The sequence below is a fragment of the Poecilia reticulata genome, chromosome 7 (assembly GCF_904066995.2).
Source record: "Poecilia reticulata chromosome 7, P_reticulata-male-v2, whole genome shotgun sequence".
Classification (NCBI taxonomy): Eukaryota; Metazoa; Chordata; class Actinopteri; order Cyprinodontiformes; family Poeciliidae; genus Poecilia; species Poecilia reticulata.
Window position 1 is genome coordinate 27,408,525 of NC_088836.1, and position 20,091 is coordinate 27,428,615.

Sequence of the window (20,091 nt, forward strand, 5' to 3'; positions counted from 1 at the left end):
GTGGAAACTCACCGTCTGCAGTTCCGTGCACAATGAGGAAGTTCTCCTCTTTTAGTTTGTTGACTTCTTCAAGGACAGATGCAGTCTGGGAAAACACATCATCATTACAGTAAAGTTTTATTTAGCTTAAAACTTAAGTACCATATTTTCAACACTGTAGGGCACACTGTTATTGAATGGTCTACTTTCAATCTCTTTTCACATATAAAGTGCACCGGACTACAAGGCGCATTAAGCGAAACAAAACAGATAAGTCAGTCAGTCAATCAAAGCATATTACTCCGCGACGCTCCTGACTATGGTAGCTGTAATGTAACAAAAACATTTTGACAGAGCGCCGTGAACCACATAAAATTACTGAGGTCAGTAAACACAGCCAGAATGAATCCATATTCATCACTAGAGGGCGCTGTTTCACTCCAGAACAATACATAAAATGCACCAGATTATAAACCCTTAAACCTTAAGAGCCCCTTGTAGTCCAGGAAATACGGTATGTAACTTAAATTTAAAAAATTAGATTTTTGTACATATTTGTTGAAACTGTCGCTGCTTCATTGTGAATATATTTTATGATACAGATAATCTGTGAAATATAGCAGTTCCTCTGCCTGCTTCCAGTGGCAACTAGAAATAACGAATCAGAGCCAGGTGGCGGGTCTTAGTGCTGTCAATCACCCTCTGTGTGGTGTTGCTCATCCCTCTTCTCTGTCCCGTTGTGCTTGGCCACCAATGAAGGCAGACAAACGGTTTTCCTGTTATGTTGAGTTGTTTCTCCACCATCAGCACATTGAGCAAAGAGTACAATCGGTTGATTGACAGCGCTAAGACCCTCCTCTTGGCTCTGATTGGTTGTTTTTGGTCAGGAGCGGTGCATTTATTCAGACAACAATAGTAGCTGAGCGAGGACATGGAGAAGGTCGATTTTTTCACAGATTATCCGTCATGTTTTTAACAAATACGTAAAGAACATGTTTTTTATAAAAGTTACACACCAGATCTGTAGATTACCAATTTAAAAAACATTCTTGGTTTTCATTAATCCCAGTCTGACTGATGTGATGGACAGGAACACCTGAGAAATGTCTCTTATGGTGAGATATTATAGGTGCATCTGAGCATTGTTGTTGTGTTTGCTGTTTAAACACGTATTGGTGGGCTGCCAGAGTCAACATAACATTCACTGGAAGTCTAAAACCCAATATTTCCCTGAAAAATATTTAATCAAATGCACCTAATAGATGTTTTGCTCCCAGCACATGCGAGTGGTTGTAATATTGCAGCAAAGTCCCGATTTGAGTCGTCTACACTGTTCTGTGTGCACTTCTCTTGATGTAGTACATTCATTCAATCCAATATGTTGTCAGACTGAAAAAAATACTGCGCACATCTGAGTTTTATAGACTGCAATTCAACTGTTCTGCAAGCCGAGGTCCCAAAGGAAACAGTGAAATCGAATCAACTCCCTAAAACAATCTAACTTTCAGGAAAACAAGATGTATTGCAGGTCGGTTTGTTGTATTAGATTGTTTTAGTTTGTTTGGTTAATTTAAAATTGAGTATCTGTCGAATAATTGAATTCCCTTTAATTAAAAAACTGAGGTGCTTTGCAAGAGTATTCAGACATCTTGATCTCTCTCATTTTGTCACGTTGCGACCACAAACTATGCCGTATTTTATTGGGATTTGATGAGACTGACGAACACAAAGTCACAAATAAGATTCTGGAAAGTGCAGCTAAACTGTGCAGAACCACGTTTTGTTGCAATCCCAGCTCCAGTCTGCAAATCTACAGACTTGAGCTTTTGGAAATATTTTTGCAAAAATGCATAACGCTTTCAAAGCAAATCAAAGAAGCTGTGCCACAAATTCTCACTTGGATGTAAAGTACAGGAATTTGATTGCAACATTTTAAGATATGAATATGACTGATTTTCTTTTGAGATCACCATTTTCCAGTAATCTCTGATCAATTTTAATGTCCAAAGAACAACATCCCCTCATCATATCTCCTAAAAGATGCAACGTGGAGACATAACACTCAACATAATTCTAGTTCAGACTTTTGTGATGCTCACAATTCAATTATTCTTTTGGTATCTGTTACCAGAAAGGTTAAAAATGACTGAAATAAATGAATAAAATTATTTTAATAATGTGAATGGTGTGTTCAACTTCAAGTTCAGAATATTTTTCAATATAAAATACTTTTGGAGTTTGGTAACATTAGCATTAGCCACTTAGCTGCTCGTCTGATAAATTCTCATTCAAGTTTTTGTGAACCTCTCTTTTCAACTTAAGTTTAATTTCATAGCAGATTTCAGCAACAGGGCAGTAAAAGGTGCTTTGCATCATAGAGTAAATAATTTATGAAACAATCAGCAAACATTACTGCCATCATCAAAATCATAAAATCAAATACACATCAGATTTGTGGTGCATAAAAACTGAAACAGAATGTTGGTTCTCTACAGATTTGACTTCTGAAGGTGATTGATTGCACAACATGTATCACTTAATCAAACAGATTGAAATAACAACATTGTAGATGTTGAAAGGGGTGTAAATCCTGCAGGGCAGTGGAGAACTTGTTTCATAACCTTACCGTGTAAGCATGCTCCTCCTTTGCTGGAAACCCAAGATACCTTTCAGAAAACGCTGCACCTAAGAAACAGAAAACTATTTATGTGATTTTTGTTATACAACGTTTATTTCATTGTTGAGGAAAATATTTGTGTTTGTATCAAGCCTGTCGCAATTAATCAATTAGTTGCATTGTAAATTACAACAAACTTGATTATTTTGCTTACAGAGGATTCAAAATCTATTTTGTTTATAGTTTCTGTTGTTTGGTTTTTATTCCCGGTTTTTTTTATCAATACTTTATTTTTATTTTGTATGCCTTTATCAATATGTTAATGAAAATGGACTGAAAACAATGATAATATATATTATTGTACAAATTTCTGCTTCGTTTGTGTCTGAACTCACTGTAAAGCCTGAAGTCCGTTATTGGTGCTACAGCTGCAGTGCATTGAAAGAGGTTGTCGGTGGCAGCTAACATTTTGAGCGCTAAATAACCTCCAAGTGCCTGCAATTATAACAAAAAGGAGGTAAACAGTGCTGCAGCTTTACAAAATCTGACATTTCATATCTAATAAAACTTTCATAACCTTTCCAAATAGGGCTATCCGTCGATAGTCGATGTAAGGAAACTGCATGAACCTGTGGAAGAACGAAATTGATTAGTTTAGCAGAGTTCATGGAATTTAACTCTTTAGTGCAGTGAAGTTTCACTGACTCCACAACTCGAAGGTAGTCTTTGACTCTCAGTGTGCCGAGCTTCCGGGGGTCGACGGCAACGGTCTTCTGCCCGCGGCCGACGCCGCTGCGGCCGTCCACCCAGGCCAAAGCCACGCTGTGCGTGCTGCAGAGGACCTGAGGCCAGCCGAGGGAAAACTCCTCCGTCACAGTCTGGCTCCCGGGCGTGCCGTCGCTGAGCGTCACAAGAAAAACAAGGTAAGCAAGCGAGGTGATAAATGAACGCCTCTGTATCGCTAACAATATGTCATGAATCATAAAAGGAAGACAATTTTTCACCTGCATGTCCAGCAGGCGACACTTACACAATAATGAGGAGCGGGTGCAGGTTGGCCTCGTAGCCCTGAGGCAGAGTCAGCTTCAGGTGCAGATCTGCAGGAAGGAAATTTAATCACAACAATAAATAAGATCATAACGTGTCAAAGTTATGAAAATATGGCTGTTAAATAAGCAGATTTAAACTCATTATTGATATAGGAAAATTTTGTTTTTCTGAACTGTGTTGGTTTGCAGAAAAAAAATAATTTTGACGTTAAACTCAGAAGAATAACTTTTCATCTCTGAAACTTAAACTCAGAATTCTGACTTTTTTTCCCCTTTAAACCAGATTACATAAAAATTCTGTCTTTCAATTCAGAATCCTTTGATCACTAAAGATTCAAGTCGGAATTCTTAAATTTTTGAGATCAAAAGTCAAAATTCTGAATTTGAGGTCAGAATTTTGACTTTAATGGAAGAATTCCCACTTTTTCCCTTTAGAATTCCGAATAGTTTTTCTCAGAATTCTGAGAAAACCACGCCAGGATTCTGAACCACGCCAGGATTCTGATTGTTTTCACTTCCGAATTATGATTTCCCTCCCCGCCAGAATTCAGAATATTTTTGTCCCAGAATTCAATTTTTTCTCAGAATTAATTTTTTCTCTCTCAGAATTCAGATTGTTTCCCAGGCAGAATTCAGAATTTTTTTTGATTCATAAAAAAATAAATAAATAAAAATCAGAATTCAGATTTTTATCCAGGCAGAATTCAGATTTTTTTATTCATTTAAAAATAAAGAAAAAAAGTCAGAATTATTTATTTTAAAAAAAGTCAGAATTCAGATTTTTTTTCCCCTTCAGAATTCTGTTTTTCCCCTAAAATTAAGTTTTTTTCCCCCCAGAATTCAGATTTTTTTCCTCAAACTTAATTTTTTTTCCTCAGAATTCTTTCTTAAATCTGAATTCTGATTTTTTTCTTCTCAGAATTCAAAATTTCCCCTCAAAATTCTGATGTTTTTCACCTCAGAATTAGATTTTCTTCCTAGCAATTCTGATTCTTTTTCTCAGAATCCTTATTTTTACATCAGAATTTTGACTTTAATCTCTAAAAATTTTAATCAGAATTCTTGAAAAAAAGTCAAAATTCTGAGTTTAATTGGTAGAAGTCAAAAGTCACAGTTTTACTTCAAACTTTCATAGTAGTTGGATTGGTTTGCTTGGTTTTCATGAGATCTGAATACTGAATTATCAGACATTTATGTAGCTAAATAATATGAATGTTTTTCACCAATTCACAATCTGCTAAATCACATTTGATTACATCAATCTGTGCGGGGCCTGCAGGTGGAAATTAGCCTTTTTGCTATCACCTTGTACCATGCATCCCTCCTTTTAAAAGTTGAAAGAAATGTTATTCATTAGAAACAGTATAAAAGTTATAAAATGCCAGAACTTTGCACCATGGTTGTCTGCTTGGACTGTCTTGAACAGACTCTCAGGGAGCCTCTTGTCCTTCAGAGCTGCAGACAGCAGGTTGTTATCCTCCAAGACGACATAATCTGCACAGGACACACAACCAAAACGTCTTAGTTCCACTAAAAACACAAAGACAGACACTACATTACACTAATGCATTATATTCTTATTGTATCAATGGTTATTGCTGAAGTTGGGAGTGACAGGCAGGTGGCGCTGTTCACAAATAAACCCAGCTTCGGTGTTATTTCAGGGCTGTTTTAGAACAGCGGCCTCTGCTGGCTGTGATGTGGAACTGCATTTGACACTCACTGGAGGGGTCCTTCATACTGTGAACTGTCACTTTAGGGATTCCTGGGCCTGAAACGAAATGAAAGAAAATGATGCAAAACCGAGGAGTGTGAAGTTATCCCATTTATCACAATTAAGTATTTATTTGAATTAACCAGCTCAGTTTCACTTTCTTCTGGACTGGAGTATTTTCTTCATAACCACACAATATTTATGTTAAAATTTCACCCGTACTGTCCAGCATTTTTATTCTTTAGTCTGTTTTTATAGATATTTCTATATTTCATCATTTTATGAGTCTATTTGATGTTATTGCTCATCACTTTGCTGCTGCTGCACAGAGATTTCTCTTTTGTGGAACAACAAATAAATATCTATATTCTCTTTAGATTGCTTTGAAAGAGGGCTGTGACTTCCTGGATTTGTTGAAATTGTGTTGTTATTTTTTTTAATTCCTTTATTTAACCAGGTAAACCACATTGAGATCCAGATCTCATTTTCAAGGGGGACCTGGGCAGAAGTCTGCAGTGCACAGAAACCTGGTTACAAAACGAAATTGATTAATACACATACACAAGTATAAAACAATTTAAAAACAGTGACACTGTTTAAAAGAATCTCATTGCCTGTTTTTAAGAATCGCTCGAAATAAGTCCAGTGAAACCAGTTCTGACATCTTGAGTTCAGACTGTAGCTGATTCCAGGCTGAAGGAGCCATGACACTGAAAGCCTGCTTTCCTTTTTCAGTTCGGTAACGTGGAACATGCAAAAGAAAAATGTTGTTGGAGCGTAAAGAATGTGAATTAATAGATCTATGTAAAAGAGAGTTTAAATATGCTGCAGCCAAACCGAGAATAGATTTATAATTCAGGATCATCAGGTGATTGTTTCTCTTAAAGGAGGCCATTCAGCTTTTGCATACAGTTCACAGTGATGTGTGAGACGTCTGCTACCGGTTACAAACCTTAAAGCACAATGATACACAGTATTGAAGGCATTTGGTCGAAGCATTCATAATATAACACATCTCCATAATCCAGGAGTGGCAGGAATGTTGCAGCTACCAATTTACTTCTAGCTTTAAGAGTAAAACAATAACCATTTCGGTAATAAAACCCAATCTTCATTTTCAGTGTTCGTAGCAAATTTGCTATGTGATTTTTAAAAGAAAACTCTTTATCTAAAATAAAGCCAAGATATTTATAATTACTGACAAACTCAATTTGTGTCCCGACAGCAGTGGTAAGCAATGGAGGGATATCTGATTGTTTCCTAGAGTGTGAAAAAAACCATTGCTTTTGTCTTATCCACATTCAAAAGCAACTTCCGAGTTTGTAAGCGGGTTTGAACTACAGTAAAAGCAGACTGCAAGTACTGAATTGCCTGTACAAGTGATGAAGAGCAACTATGAGTTATGTTAGAGCCACAGAGTTTATTTTACTGGTACTTGCTTTTATAATAACTCAAAGTCATAAATGGTTATGAAGAGAAAAGAGATGAGATAAAATCTTAAGAGTGTGGTGTGCTTTTCTTTAGAGCTGTATGTCATTTGTGGAATGTCTACACCTACTTTTTGAATCGTGAAACAATTTTTTGAATGTTGTTCAAAAAGCTCAGTCAGAATACACGTTAAACAGTCTCTCAATAGGATTTAGGTTTGGACTTTGACTGGACCATTCCACATTGGCTCTTAGTAACATAATAAAGAACCAACTAATGTTTTATTATTTTTTTATAGAAATTCCTTTAACATCAAAGTATTAAATACATTATGTGGCACATTACATTAATGAAAGAAAAAATATATAGATATTTTTGGTGGAATAATTGCAGTAAATGTCTACAAAAACATGTCTCTAAAATAATTAGTAATTTTTTTTAGACCTTTTTTGTTTTTTCTGTATTAGCTTTATGTGGCATAATTGAGCTCAACCCTTATTTTTGCAAGCACTCACAGCATACAGACATTTATACACAAATAAACTTTAGAGGAAAGAAAATAAATATTTTTATATATCCTTTCCCACAAATAGTAAATGGTAAAAGAAAATCCATTCACTTTATTGCAAAAAATTTTTTAAAACATGAATAAAGTGATGGTGCTTTAAGCACGAGAAAAAATTTTCTCAACTATTTATCAAAAATTCATTTAATATTTGCAGCTCTAAACAAGTTTTATTTAGCTGGACTGAGGGTAAAATTTATATTTTATCATTTTTCAGATTTTCAGTCATAAAAACATTTGCTTTTTATTTTAAAATTATCCTCTTTTTGTGTTAATGTGTCACATAAAACCCCTGTTTGTGTGTGGTTTACCCAGGCAGTAGAGGATGAAGTGGGTTCGATTTGGGCTGAAAACGGCTTTGAAGAATCCACATCCGTCAATGAGACCACAGGAGACGCAGCGACGCTGAAACACTCCATTCAAATCCACACTTAAAGCAGAATGAAATAAAACAGGTTAGAGGCAGCATTTAGAGGGAAGGTTACAGAGTTTTTATTTGCTCCAGCAGATGGTTGGATTGTTTTTATAATACAAAATAAAACTGTCTCGTCACATATTGTGTCAAAATGAGTCAACATGAAACAAATGACAAAATCATGTTAGTTTTAACAATTAACATGATGCTCCATAATCTGAGTTTGGTTATGAAGCACAAATCTGATGTGCTGTGAAAAAGTATTTGCCTCCTTACAGATTTTCTCTATTTTTTAATAAATTTATCCAAACCGAGTGTCAAAAAGTAATCACCCTTCGCTGTAGAAGACTTCTGGTCCAATCTTCTTAGCAGAATTATCCAAATTCATCAATGTTAGATGGTTTTTGAGCATTAATTACTTATTTAAGGGCAAGCAGCAATGTCTCAATCAGATTGGAGTGTGAACTTTGACTAGGCCACACCAAAACATTCATTTTTTTGTTGTTGTTTTCAGTTGTTTATAGCTGGACTTACTTTGAATGCTTTCAAATTATTTGTATCTTGCGTAACAAATTTATGCTTCAAGTTATCAGGGTGTTTCGGATAGATTTATTGACAATAATATGAAATTATGATTTGAATACGGCTTTCTTTTTATTTTGTTTCGTTCTCTGATGTGAAACATTTAAATATGACAAAAAAGTTAAAACTAAACCAGAGGAAAACTTGAAAGGGGGTAAATACTTTTTTACCGTAGGAACTAATTCTCACAGAAATTCTTGAAAATGTTGGAGCTTACACAGATTACATACTTATTGTGGAAACTGACAAATTGAAAACAAAACATTGCACGATCGCTGTTATTTTTCTGATTACTTATATGTCAAATATATGACATATTTGATTCAAACTGTACAATTTTTACAGGAAGGAAGAAGAAATTCAGTTTTCAAAACATATCAACCTGGATGTCCGTCATGCAAAACTGAATTATGCATAATGAAAATACAACCCGTCTCCAACTGTTTGATTTATAATTACAGAAATTGTGACTATTCAGAAGGGATTTACCTGTAAAGGTGTCTGCTCTCTCTCGATTCTTCTGTGCTCAGAAAGTAGCTGAAAAGGAGATAGATTTAAAAATCAAGCAAAAATCACATATTTTCCACATAATTATAAAGCTCTTTTAGAATGTAGCAAATGCTAAATCTTCATTTCTTTAAGATGTTTTTATCAACATTTTGTTTTAGGAACGATTCAGTCTTAGGTTGGAGTATTTCCAGGTAAGCACAGCCTCTTTAAAACTTTTCATAAAGTTAATGTAAATAGAGAAGCATGGCTCTGGTTATTTTATTTATTTCAACCAGACCAGTCAGTCTGGTCGAATAAATAAAAACGGATAAAAGAGAAATGAATCTGATTTAATTAAAACGGACAAATTAAACATCGGTTCATACATATAATTTAAAATCTGTTTAAACAGCCAAGTTAAGCTATGAATAAAAATATTTAGTTTTTATTTCGTTAATCCCAACAGATTCAGTTTTAATTTTCATCACTCCAAACTCAAACACTGCTTTATTGTCTATCAATCAACTTCTAATCCCAATAAATTATATAGCTACAGAAAGGACATGAATACTTTTGCAAGACTAAACGTTTAAAAAAGCTGCAAAACTTTTTACTTATGTCACGGCTAAAACTTTTCGCCAAGGTTTTAATGTCAAACATTCAGGTGTTCCGGCTTCCTCCTTCAATCTGCATATAAATTATTCATGATCACAATCTATTGGCCCTCATTTACATACTTCAGCCATCTAATAAAACCAGCTCTACACCACGGCGTTTTCTCCGACGAGCAACAGAGTGGAGTCGACTTCCCACGTCTGTGTGAGTGTATGAAGAGTAATGAGATGTTTAGAGGCAACAAGCAGCGACAGCATGAGAGCCGAGCTGCTGACGAGAGACTGCTACTTTAACAGAGCCCGGTCCATCTGGGATTTATGCCCCCAGCAGGATAAAGGCAGGTTTAAGCAATAATCTTCTCGCCTCGTGTAATCCCCAAGTAATCCTTTGTCCTCTTTTCTTTCAGTGGTTTTACTACTTCAGTCTAAATCACAGAGTTCCTTTAGTTTCTCAGCCCAGATCAATACTACATGCTCAGATTAGAGAAGCAATACGTTAAGCAATTTAAAATGATCTCTTGATTAAAATAAGTTACATTTGATGAACTAATAACGTCTGCCTTTCAGTTTTGTGTTGTAGTTTGGCCGCCATCCAGCAGAGGGCGCCACAGGTCATAAGCGGAACCAGATATAGTATTAAAGATGACAGCGCTATACCAGATTGGGAAAGTAAAACAGTCCTGTTTGGACAGCGAAATAAAACAAAACAGGAGTAAATTACTGTCAAAAATGTCAGAAATAAAAAAAAAATACTCAAGAAAAATTTTGAAATTAATCTTAAGAGATTTTCTAGTGAAAAACAAAGAAATGTCCGAGTTCGAAAAGTCAAAAGCTTTTAACTTTTTGAAATTTTTGACTTGTGAAATTTCCATATTTTTACTAGAAAATTTCTGAGATTTTCTAGTAAACCAAATTTCAATCAAAATTTTTTTTCCTTTTCTTCTAGCCAATCTGAAGGAAAAATCGGTGGAAATTTCAGATTAAATTCAAAAATATTTTCTGAAATTCATCTAAAAAATTCAGTTGTTTTTTTTCCCTTTCTTTTCTGTCTACAGAGATCCATCGTAGGTGTGGGATGAAAAACGGACTTGATGTGGTTCGGTTCTGGAATCTAATCTCTGTAGAACTCATTAATATAACAACTTAATAGCGTTCATTGAGCCAAGCCGCATGGGGGAACAGCTTCAATGTTTAAACCAACAATTACTGATTGGCTATGAAGGAGAGGATTTGATGACAGAAAAGCAGAGGGCATAACGCAGAAAAAAAAATCCAATAACACAAAATAATGAAAATACGAGGAGGAAAAAAACAAAAAAGTCGTCACTGATGTGTAATTTTAAGGTTCCATAAGTTTAATAATGTCAGAAAACCACAATTTTATGTTTATTCAGTCAGTATTTAACAAAATATGTTCTTAAATTATCTGATCGGATTCTTTTTCTAAATTTGTATGAAATGTAGCCCTTCATGTTATGAAAAGACAGTTGGCCCTCTTGATACAAGCAAAAAACTCTGGTTTTTAACAAAATGGCTGCTTATTGATTAATCGTTAGTTGAGCCATAAGATCGATCAATATTAGATTAACTTATAAATCGATAACTTGCATCCCTAGTTCATCTTATTTAATCATTTCTAACTACTTATATCAATTTAGAAGTCCAACTCAGTCAGTTTCTACTCCACTAGTTGAAGCATTTAGATTAAATTCTCTATTTAAAGCAAGATACGATTGTTTCAGTGACTGTAACTTTTGTGTTCACAGAAAGATTTCCCACTCAGTGTGGCTCCCACATACATCTTTCCAGCCTTCTCGTCTAAGGCGCAGAGCAAGGTGACATCCCAGCTTCCCGATGTCAAGAAGCGCGGGGGGACAGAGGGGATGGCAGGCTGCATTACACAGACACACAGAGATGAACAGCAAAGCAGGAGTATTCACATACACAGAATAAAAATAGGAACAGCTATACAGCAAGGTTCTGTCAGAGCATGGCAGGAGGAGCGGCATAGGTCGAAAATGTGAGATTCAATCAAAACACCGGTGGCTTTAGAGAGGATCCTGTTGGGTATTTTTATTATGAGGGCAGAAATCACAGTGGATGTGGACCTCTGCAGAAATGGGAGAAACTTGTTGACAAAAAAGAACTTATAAGTCTATATATGTGCAGCTCTGGAAAAAATTAAGACACCACTTAAAATATCCAGTTTCTCTGATTTTACTTTTTATAGGTTTATGTTTGAGTAAAATGAACATTGTTATTTTATTCTATGAACTACTGACAACATGTTACAAGCAAATATTTTGTATTTATTTGCAGAAAATGAGAAAAGGTCAAAATAACGAAAATGATGCAGTGCTTTCAGATCTCAAATAATGCAAAGACAACAAGTTCATATTCATTTAGAAACAGCAATACTAATGTTTTAACTGAGGAAGAGTTCAGAATCAATACTTGGAGGAAGAACAATGAGGTTTTCAGTGGGGTTCAGAGCTGTGGGCTCTTAGTTTTTCCAGAGCTACATATATAAATAACATTAAAGAGGAACTAAAATTCACATTTTGAAACTTTTTTGCTTCCATTTGAGTCTCTATTGCTTCTAAAAAAACAGCCCAAGTGCTTAAAAAATGACCCAGCCATCTTATCGCAATAAGTTAATGTTTTTGGTGTCAGGAAAATGAGCCGTTTCAAAAACCTTCAAAATGTAACATCACAAATCATCAGCAACTCCGGCAAAGCCCTGCTGGTTACCTAGCAACCAGCACATTTGGTCAGCCACCGTATGTGCTGTACAATGGCTGCTGGAAAAGACAAGTGGTTTGTTGTCGATTTATCCACTTGCTGCTTCTGCATGAGGCTCTACTAAAGCTTTTCCAAGATGTTCGGTTGTATAATTGCGCATGTGTTAGCAGCCATTTTCATGTATGCCAATGTAAATGTTGAGTTGGGGGCATGGCCAGCAGCAGCTTACTTTGATTTAAAGAGATAAGAGGCCATGAAACAGCTCATTCTGAAAGGAGTTCAAAACTAAGCAGAATAAAATCTGATTGTCTAATAATGATTTTGTGCAGAAAAGATGAACATGTTTTTATGTGGACCACAGACCTATCCTAACCTGTTCAAGGTAGCATCACATGTCTCAGTATGCAAAACCTAAAGACTTTATAAGTTAAAGAGCTAAATAAATAACAAATAACTTAATAAATTATTAATGTAACAACATATTTAACTGGGTAACTTAAAGAAGTTAAATAATTTTTGTCTAATCATGATTTTCAGCTCCAGTATCTGACTTTTTACACCTAATCTTCAGTGCTTTCCTGCAGTAAACAGGAAAGCACTGCTTATATTTACACTCTCTTGTGATTAATGAGAGCATAACGTAACAAAAGCAGTTTAATTTTATTTTCCAGAATGCACAATAAGCCAGTTTCAGACGCAGAATACCTAATCAGGAATGCAGGAATGCAGCCAAGTTTAAATGTATTCCCATAAAGCTTATAGCTTTCCTACATTATATTTGTTTAGTCACAAATCATGGAAAAATAAACACCCAAAGCAATTTGATCAAATAAATTAAATTGGATGGATTTTTAAGACTTTTTAAAAGCCCCAAACTAAGATTAGCACATATACGGCTTTTAAAAACCTCGGAGAAATTCTAGAAAGTACAAAAACAAGGAAAATAGTTTTTTCTTTACCATTTAGGAATCAGATTTAATTTTTTAAGTAAATTACATAAGGAAATAAATCATACACATTCCATTTTATACTGTATGCTTTCACACTTTTTCAACACATCTACGAACATAAATACTAAAAACAAAGCAAATACTTCAGGACTGAATAAATTTCATCCAAGAGAATAAAAGAAAAGAAAAGAAAGCTTTACTGATGTAAATTCAATAATCTAATTGATGTAAATTTAAAAATCTAATTTAAAAATCAGACACAGTATAATAATGAAGGATGGAATATTGCTGACCTGAACTGTCAGACCAGCAATGTGGTGAAACTCTCCACGGGCGCCTTGCTTTGCAGGAAGTATTGCATAAAACATTGAGCCGTCTGACGTAAACAAAGGCAAGTCCTGATGACAGAAGGTGAAAGGTTAAAGGAAACCCAGAAGTAATTAAGGAGTAATAAAAACAAAGGAGGAAGATTTTCTAGAAGTACTCACCTGTCGCTGGTTCTGCATCATGTCCATGGCCATTTTATGTTTCTATGGATTTCAGATGAAAAGAAGCATTTTTGTCATTTATTTGTAAACATTTTCCCAAAAAAATTTAAGTTGCTAGTTAGGATAATCTTGTAAATAAATCAAACTCAGTTTAAATATAGTTTGTTATGTATAGAACAACAGGCCATATTCAGTTCTACGGTGTTTTTATACATTTTGGTCAATCAATAAAAACGTTTTTCTTGCAAATGCCTCTGATGACATGACATAAGGCATGTTTTAAACAAAAATCCTTCTTTAAAGGTAATTTACTCTTCTAACATCTAAAAACACCACAATAATTCAAGATGAGTGCAAGAATAACACTCTAACTAACAATAGGACCACAGCAGAGATTGGATGTGGCACCGATTTTCAAGTCTTGCTGCAGAATCTTAATTGGGTCAAAAACAATCAATCAGAGCCAGGAGGAAGATCTTAGCGCTGTCAATCATACTCGTGTACACGCTGCTGATAGTGCTAATGGTGAAGAAACAAATTACCATTCCAGAAAAAGTTTGGCAATGCCAACTAGCTTTAGCATTTGTGACAGGTTATGTTGTGGTGAAGTGATTGACAGCGGAAAACCCCTCCCCCTGGCTCTGACTGGTTGTTTCTGACAGAGTCGGTGTATTTCTGTAGTTAGCACTGGAAGAAGGAAGATTATTTGTCTTGTATTAATTTGTCATGATGATCATTTGAGAAACTTTTGTGGTTTATCACAAGAAATCTACTCACAAAACTACATTCTGAGTTAATTCTGGTACCTCTTGTGATGTCATCGACCCAAAACCACACACAGTATTATTCTTTGTTCTTTCTTTTGTACACTCTTCAAAAGTTTTGCATTTTATAAACTCCTGCAGTAAAAATCCATACTTTATTACCCAGCTGTGTTTTTATTGTCAGAGTAACTTTTGTTGGTGAAAAAAACAAAAAAAACCACCAGTGGATGATATCTCTAAAGTAACTTTTAAAAGAAAGTTTAATAAAATTCTTTTTAATTATACATCACTGTCAAAGATTATTAAAACCAGCTTTATATCATAAAACTGCATGAATTTCTTCAATACGAAAGCCGTGGAGTTCAGCAAATCACTGAAAATTCTTCTCATGCAGCAAGCGACTTCAAATATTAATCCAGGCAGAACAAATCTGAGGGGTTCAGGAAATCAATCTCAACTCCCCAAACTGTGTAAATGAAGCAAAATTCTATTAAATCGCTATATTGCAGCAGAAAACCCTTCAGACTACCAATGCAGAGAAAGCGACGGCTGCTCACCTCTGAGCATGCCCCCGTGGTGGCCTCGCACACGCAGAGCACTGATTGGTTCTGGGCACGGTTCAGCCAGCGAACCGCGAGCCGGGTGCTGCTGATCCAGCTCACCATGGAGATGTAGTTGTCCCTGAAGAGGTGATGCAGAAAATGATACCCGGAGGAAGAAAAAAAAATGATAAAGAGAAGCAGTGACTGGGAGCGGTTTCTGGACAGCGTAATCATCTCTGACAGGTGCTGTCTGAATTCATAGAGCTTTATTTTAAATTCACAGAGATGTACCTGGACCTGAGGGAGTCGGGAGGCAGCATCTCCAGAGTGTGAGCTGGACCGTAAAGGTTCACTACAAACAGGCTGACTGTTGGGATACTGGAACCAGCCTACAAGCACATGTAATAAATAAAACCCCAAATGGATAACATATGAGTCCATAACTGTTAATTGATCATTATTGATTCTTTTTTTTTTTTTTGCTTTAAATAAGTGAAGTACTGCCAAACTAGTGGGCCTCACTCTCTCCGTTTTATCCACAGTTCTCAACCCATGCCACTGTTTTTATATTTTTAAGCAGATGTGAGGCTCAGTGGCAAAACCTTTAGAAAATAATTTAAAAAGTGCTTAAATCAAGCAAATAAAGTAGTAAATTTTTATTTATTATTATTCTGCAGGAAAATCATAGATTGAACACCTAAAAGTGTTCACGTTTTCAACATAAGATTTTTTTTTTTTAGATTTTTATTTGTAAATATCTTTTAAATCAATAGATAATTTTCCTTTCAGTTCACATTTTCGCAATACAACATAAATTGAAATTTGTGGCTTTTGACATGACAAAATCTGAAAAAACTCAGGAGGAAGGAGTACTTTACTTCAGCTGGTAAAATAGCGGCGTTATCCTAACGCTGACGTTAGCATTGTGCTAAAAGCAATGTTACAGTCTCAGCGTATCCCCAAGGAGCTGCTGCTGCGACTCATTTCAACACAGTATTTACCTTTGGGTACGGAAAAATCATATTGGAAGGGTAGAGGCCTCCCAGGAAGTGAGGTATTTCCATCACAGGTGTCACGGAGTTGTTGATGCGGAGATATGCAAGCCGGGCACCGTCCATAGACCACCAGTGGGCAGCGTATGTCAGAAGCACCTCCTCTGTATTTGGAGGAATGCAAGTTTTGCAGAGCTTTAAGTAAAGTGGTTTTACTTGTAATTGTAAAAGAGCAGTTGTTGCCGACATTTGGAGACGTCGTACCTTCGTAAGTCCAGTCAGAGAGTCCGTTCAGCACCTTCTGGTCCTCGTCAGTGGACGTGAGACGCAGCGAGTCGCTCGTCACGCTGGGCTTGTAGTAGATGTCTCCGTCAAACACAAAGGCCTGGCGAATTGGGCACAAACAAATGTTACGTTCATTTTTGTTTGTTTGTTTAGTGAAATATGATATTTTTTCTGCCTGGTCGTTCAAACTGCTAATTAAATCCGACCCTGAAAAGTTTACGTTTCAAAGCGATCCGCATGCGCAGAAGAAGAACGTTGACGTCACACAGCAGGGCACCGTTTACGGAAGTAATAATGGACAGAGCCGCTTATGGATCGTTTTTAAAGTTTATTCAGCAATGGGAGTATCGTCGTAAGATCACAGCAAAACAAATGGAGCTAATTAAAAGAAATAACATTACGGAAATAAATTTGCTTAATGGAAAGACGCCAATTTCGAATTTTTTTGTTTTTGATAAAACGTTTTAGAGGCTTTTTTTTTTAGCATCACAGGAGCCACATGATCAACAGCCGGATGTTACTGCTATCGGAGAAAAGGACGAAGACGACGACAGGAAGTGTTAGGAGGATGGTGGTTAATTTTTTATTTTTTTTAAGACATTGTGCAGCTGGATCCAACAGAGTTCTCACAGCATCGCACAGTTCATAAAAATTATGTTTCATTCGAAAGTATTGAATCTCTTCTGTAAAACCGCAGAATTTCACCAAAATGCTGCACACGTAGCTTGTTTCCAATGCCTGAATAAATGATGAGCGCCATCATCAAGGCTGAATTATGAATATATCTCATGTTACTATTTACATCAAAGCTGCCATGAGTTTTAATGTTGTATTGCGTGAACAAGCTTATTTTCACGTGATTCGAATTTAAATTCTTAGTTAATGCAAGCATTGCAAAATTGTGTTTTTTCAACATGATCAGACTTGTTGAAAAAAGTCTTCTGAGATCAGACTTCTGAGAAAGATTTGCGCACATTTTAATGGAAACACAGCTTTTGACAGATTCACAAGTACATAATCATAAATTTCATCCATTGTCTATGTCTTAATTCACCACATATTGCTTCTTCTGGTGTAGAATTATGAAGCATGTCTCACATCGATGTAAAAGTTGAATAAAGGCTGATTGATATTCAGACTGCTGATGCGTTGAAAACAATAGGATACGATTTAGCTCCACATGTGGGAGTGGCACAGATTGGATTTTTTGAGGGAATTGATCCATTCAGACTGCAGTGAAAAAGACAGATATGGGTCACATATGGGCAAAAAAAGCAGATTTGGGTCACATTTGCCTGCTGTGTGAAAGTAGCCAATTTATTGTCAAAGACTGCAAGGTTGCAGACTTAGCAGCTGGCTGCCTGATTTGACTGGTGAATGCCTACCAAGTATGAATGAGTCATTGGCCAGCACAAACAGAGCTCAGAGCCAATACATCTTTACTTGGCAGCTAATGCAGTCCAGATGAACACTGACATCGCTACAAAAAGCAATTTACAGCAGAGGTACATGAATGACTGCAGCTCCAGTTCCTCTAAGTATCACTGATGTTATGATGAAAATGTGTCAAATAGAGGACAATATGATAGTTAGGTGGGGCAAGCTCCTAATCACATTGCCAGTTTTAGTTAATGGAGACGGCAGCACACTTATCTGGTGAATAAGTAAGCGTCTTGCTTACCAGCTGATTACCCTGGGGTCCCCAAGAAGCATACTGCAACTCTGTTGTCTCCCTCTCGGGAGGGCTAAGCTCCAGCAGATCCCTGGAACACACATAAAGGAAACCTGACATAACCCACTGTCTTTAGGGACAGCTGTCCTGCTTGAAGCCCTCTAAACTCCGTCCATGCCCTGCCCTTGAGAAAGCAGCAGTACTGACAGGACAAAAGAGCGAGATGCAGAGAGGGAAAATGAAACAGAGTGGGGTTGGCTCATGCAGGACTGGGAGCATTTCTCTTTTTTTTATATTTACATTCTTCTCAGGCTGGCAAACATCTTCCAAGGCATACTCAGGCACTGACTTTTCTTCTTAAAATCCTTAACGTCTCTCTGAAGTTTGCGGCATCACCCAAAGCCACATCATAAACGTTCTTCCACTCATAATGCTTAAAACAAATCTCAGGCAGCGACATCAAAGGTACAATACTGCGCAAACCGTACGATATGTTTGTTGATGGAACCTGGAAAGCACACTAACAGACAAATGCATGACTCGATGAGACGCACTTCGAGGGGGACATTTTTATTTTTTTTTCAAATCAAACTACGGATCTGCTTGCTTTGTTAATGCTCATGCCCCGTGCATCCCATGCATTTTGGCATTCACAGTTCCACCTACCCATTAGCCACACTGTAGATAGCATAGGAGGCTGTGAAGGACTGAGAAAACACCTGAAAGAGGTAGAGGATGTCATGCACAGAGGTGTGTCGCACACAGGTGAAAACACTCACATTTTAGATCACATGGTCCTGCACACCAACATGAAGGGTTTGGCATTCTGACAATCTTCTAAATTTATTGCAACGCAAGCTAGCTTTAACCTGCTAACTAAAATGTTAGTTGTGCTAACCCTAAAGCACTAAACATAAGTTCCACTAATGCTAAAGAGCTAATCAAACATAGTAATTAGTGAAAGCTAATGCTATAGTGCTAATCAAATATATAAAACCTGCTAATGGTAAAGCGCTACACCAACATAGTAATTAGTGGAGGCTAATGCTAAAGTGCTAATCAAATACAAGTCCCAGTAACGCCAAGTCTCTACACCAACATTCTAATTAGTGGAAGCTAATGCTAAAGTGCTACACCAACATACTAATTAGTGGAAGCTAATGCTAAAGGCTTAATTTTAACCTTGTTTACACCCACCATGTGTCAAGACTGAACATGTTAGATATTTTTCTTTAGGCTGTAGCTTATTTGTTTTTGTATCCTTGTCACGTTCTCAAAGTTTCTTTTTTAAAGAAAAGGAGAATGTGAGGAGTGGAAATAGAACTATTATGTAAACAGACTTCAAAATAAGAGCATAAATATAAACAGCAAACCGTTTGAGGGATTCTGAAGAGTCGATAATCAAAATTCCAACACAGATGTTGAACTTCATTCAACTGAAAGTTTACTAAACTAAAAAAATCAGTGCTGTAGAATTTAAGTGGAAAAATTAATTTAGGTGAAGCTATAAGTCCGCTTAAACATTTTGAAACTTAAAAACGCTACAGAGCTAAGTGAAAAATTAGCTCTGCTGTTAACACAGTAGCCAATTAGCGTAGGTTTTCCCAACATTGAATGGTTCACAATCCAAATGCCCTCTAAAGTAGAGATGCACTGAGTGACTGATATTGTTTATTTGCTCAAATCACAACACTCTTCAGTGTGGAAGTTGTTACTGTGGAAAGAAGACTCAACGTTAGTGATTTTCTGTCACTGGGTGAAACTAGCTACTCTGAATTTGTTCATTCAGGCTGGAATCAATGGAGACAGACTTTGGTGTATTCTGATTTCATACTTTTCTACTCTGAATTGCTTCATACCTGAATTTTTGAAGTGTGAAGCAGAAAACATCAATTATCAGTAACCTTGTCTGGGATGTTTTGTGAAGTTAGTGAACAACAGATAACAGGAAGGCTTTCATTTTGAAGGATTTAACCTTGGCTTGAAATGTTGGCAGCATTTTAAAAATCAAATTAGATCTGATAAACTCCATCAACCAAGAAGATGATTTGTTCTGGCACACTGATCGCTGCTTTATCAGAAGCACATAACTTGGAGAACTCCTTGTAAGAACAGAAGCAGGTGTTTTAATCCAGATTTGAATGTCACTGAAACAATCATTTCTTTACGCCTAACTCACCAGGAACACGCTCAGAGAAGTTACA

General features: G+C 36.3%; 1 protein-coding gene across 1 annotated transcript in view; it reads right to left on the reverse strand.

Annotated features, from left to right (window-relative positions):
* The window catches only part of LOC103467786 (inactive dipeptidyl peptidase 10), a 54,070-nt gene that overhangs the window by 3,430 nt on the left and 30,549 nt on the right, over positions 1–20,091 (reverse strand). Inside the window, exons 6-24 of the mRNA XM_017305915.2 lie at positions 18,554–18,606; positions 17,897–17,978; positions 16,195–16,315; positions 15,940–16,094; positions 15,230–15,327; positions 14,954–15,077; positions 13,633–13,674; positions 13,438–13,542; positions 11,252–11,343; positions 8,839–8,886; positions 7,664–7,782; positions 5,369–5,416; positions 5,041–5,139; positions 3,627–3,693; positions 3,302–3,496; positions 3,174–3,225; positions 2,992–3,091; positions 2,606–2,664; positions 13–85 (exon numbers count right to left, since the gene is read on the reverse strand). Of these exons, the coding sequence (XP_017161404.1) occupies positions 13–85; positions 2,606–2,664; positions 2,992–3,091; positions 3,174–3,225; positions 3,302–3,496; positions 3,627–3,693; positions 5,041–5,139; positions 5,369–5,416; positions 7,664–7,782; positions 8,839–8,886; positions 11,252–11,343; positions 13,438–13,542; positions 13,633–13,674; positions 14,954–15,077; positions 15,230–15,327; positions 15,940–16,094; positions 16,195–16,315; positions 17,897–17,978; positions 18,554–18,606 (1,732 nt within the window). The remainder of the gene's footprint in view (positions 1–12; positions 86–2,605; positions 2,665–2,991; positions 3,092–3,173; positions 3,226–3,301; positions 3,497–3,626; positions 3,694–5,040; positions 5,140–5,368; positions 5,417–7,663; positions 7,783–8,838; positions 8,887–11,251; positions 11,344–13,437; positions 13,543–13,632; positions 13,675–14,953; positions 15,078–15,229; positions 15,328–15,939; positions 16,095–16,194; positions 16,316–17,896; positions 17,979–18,553; positions 18,607–20,091) is intronic.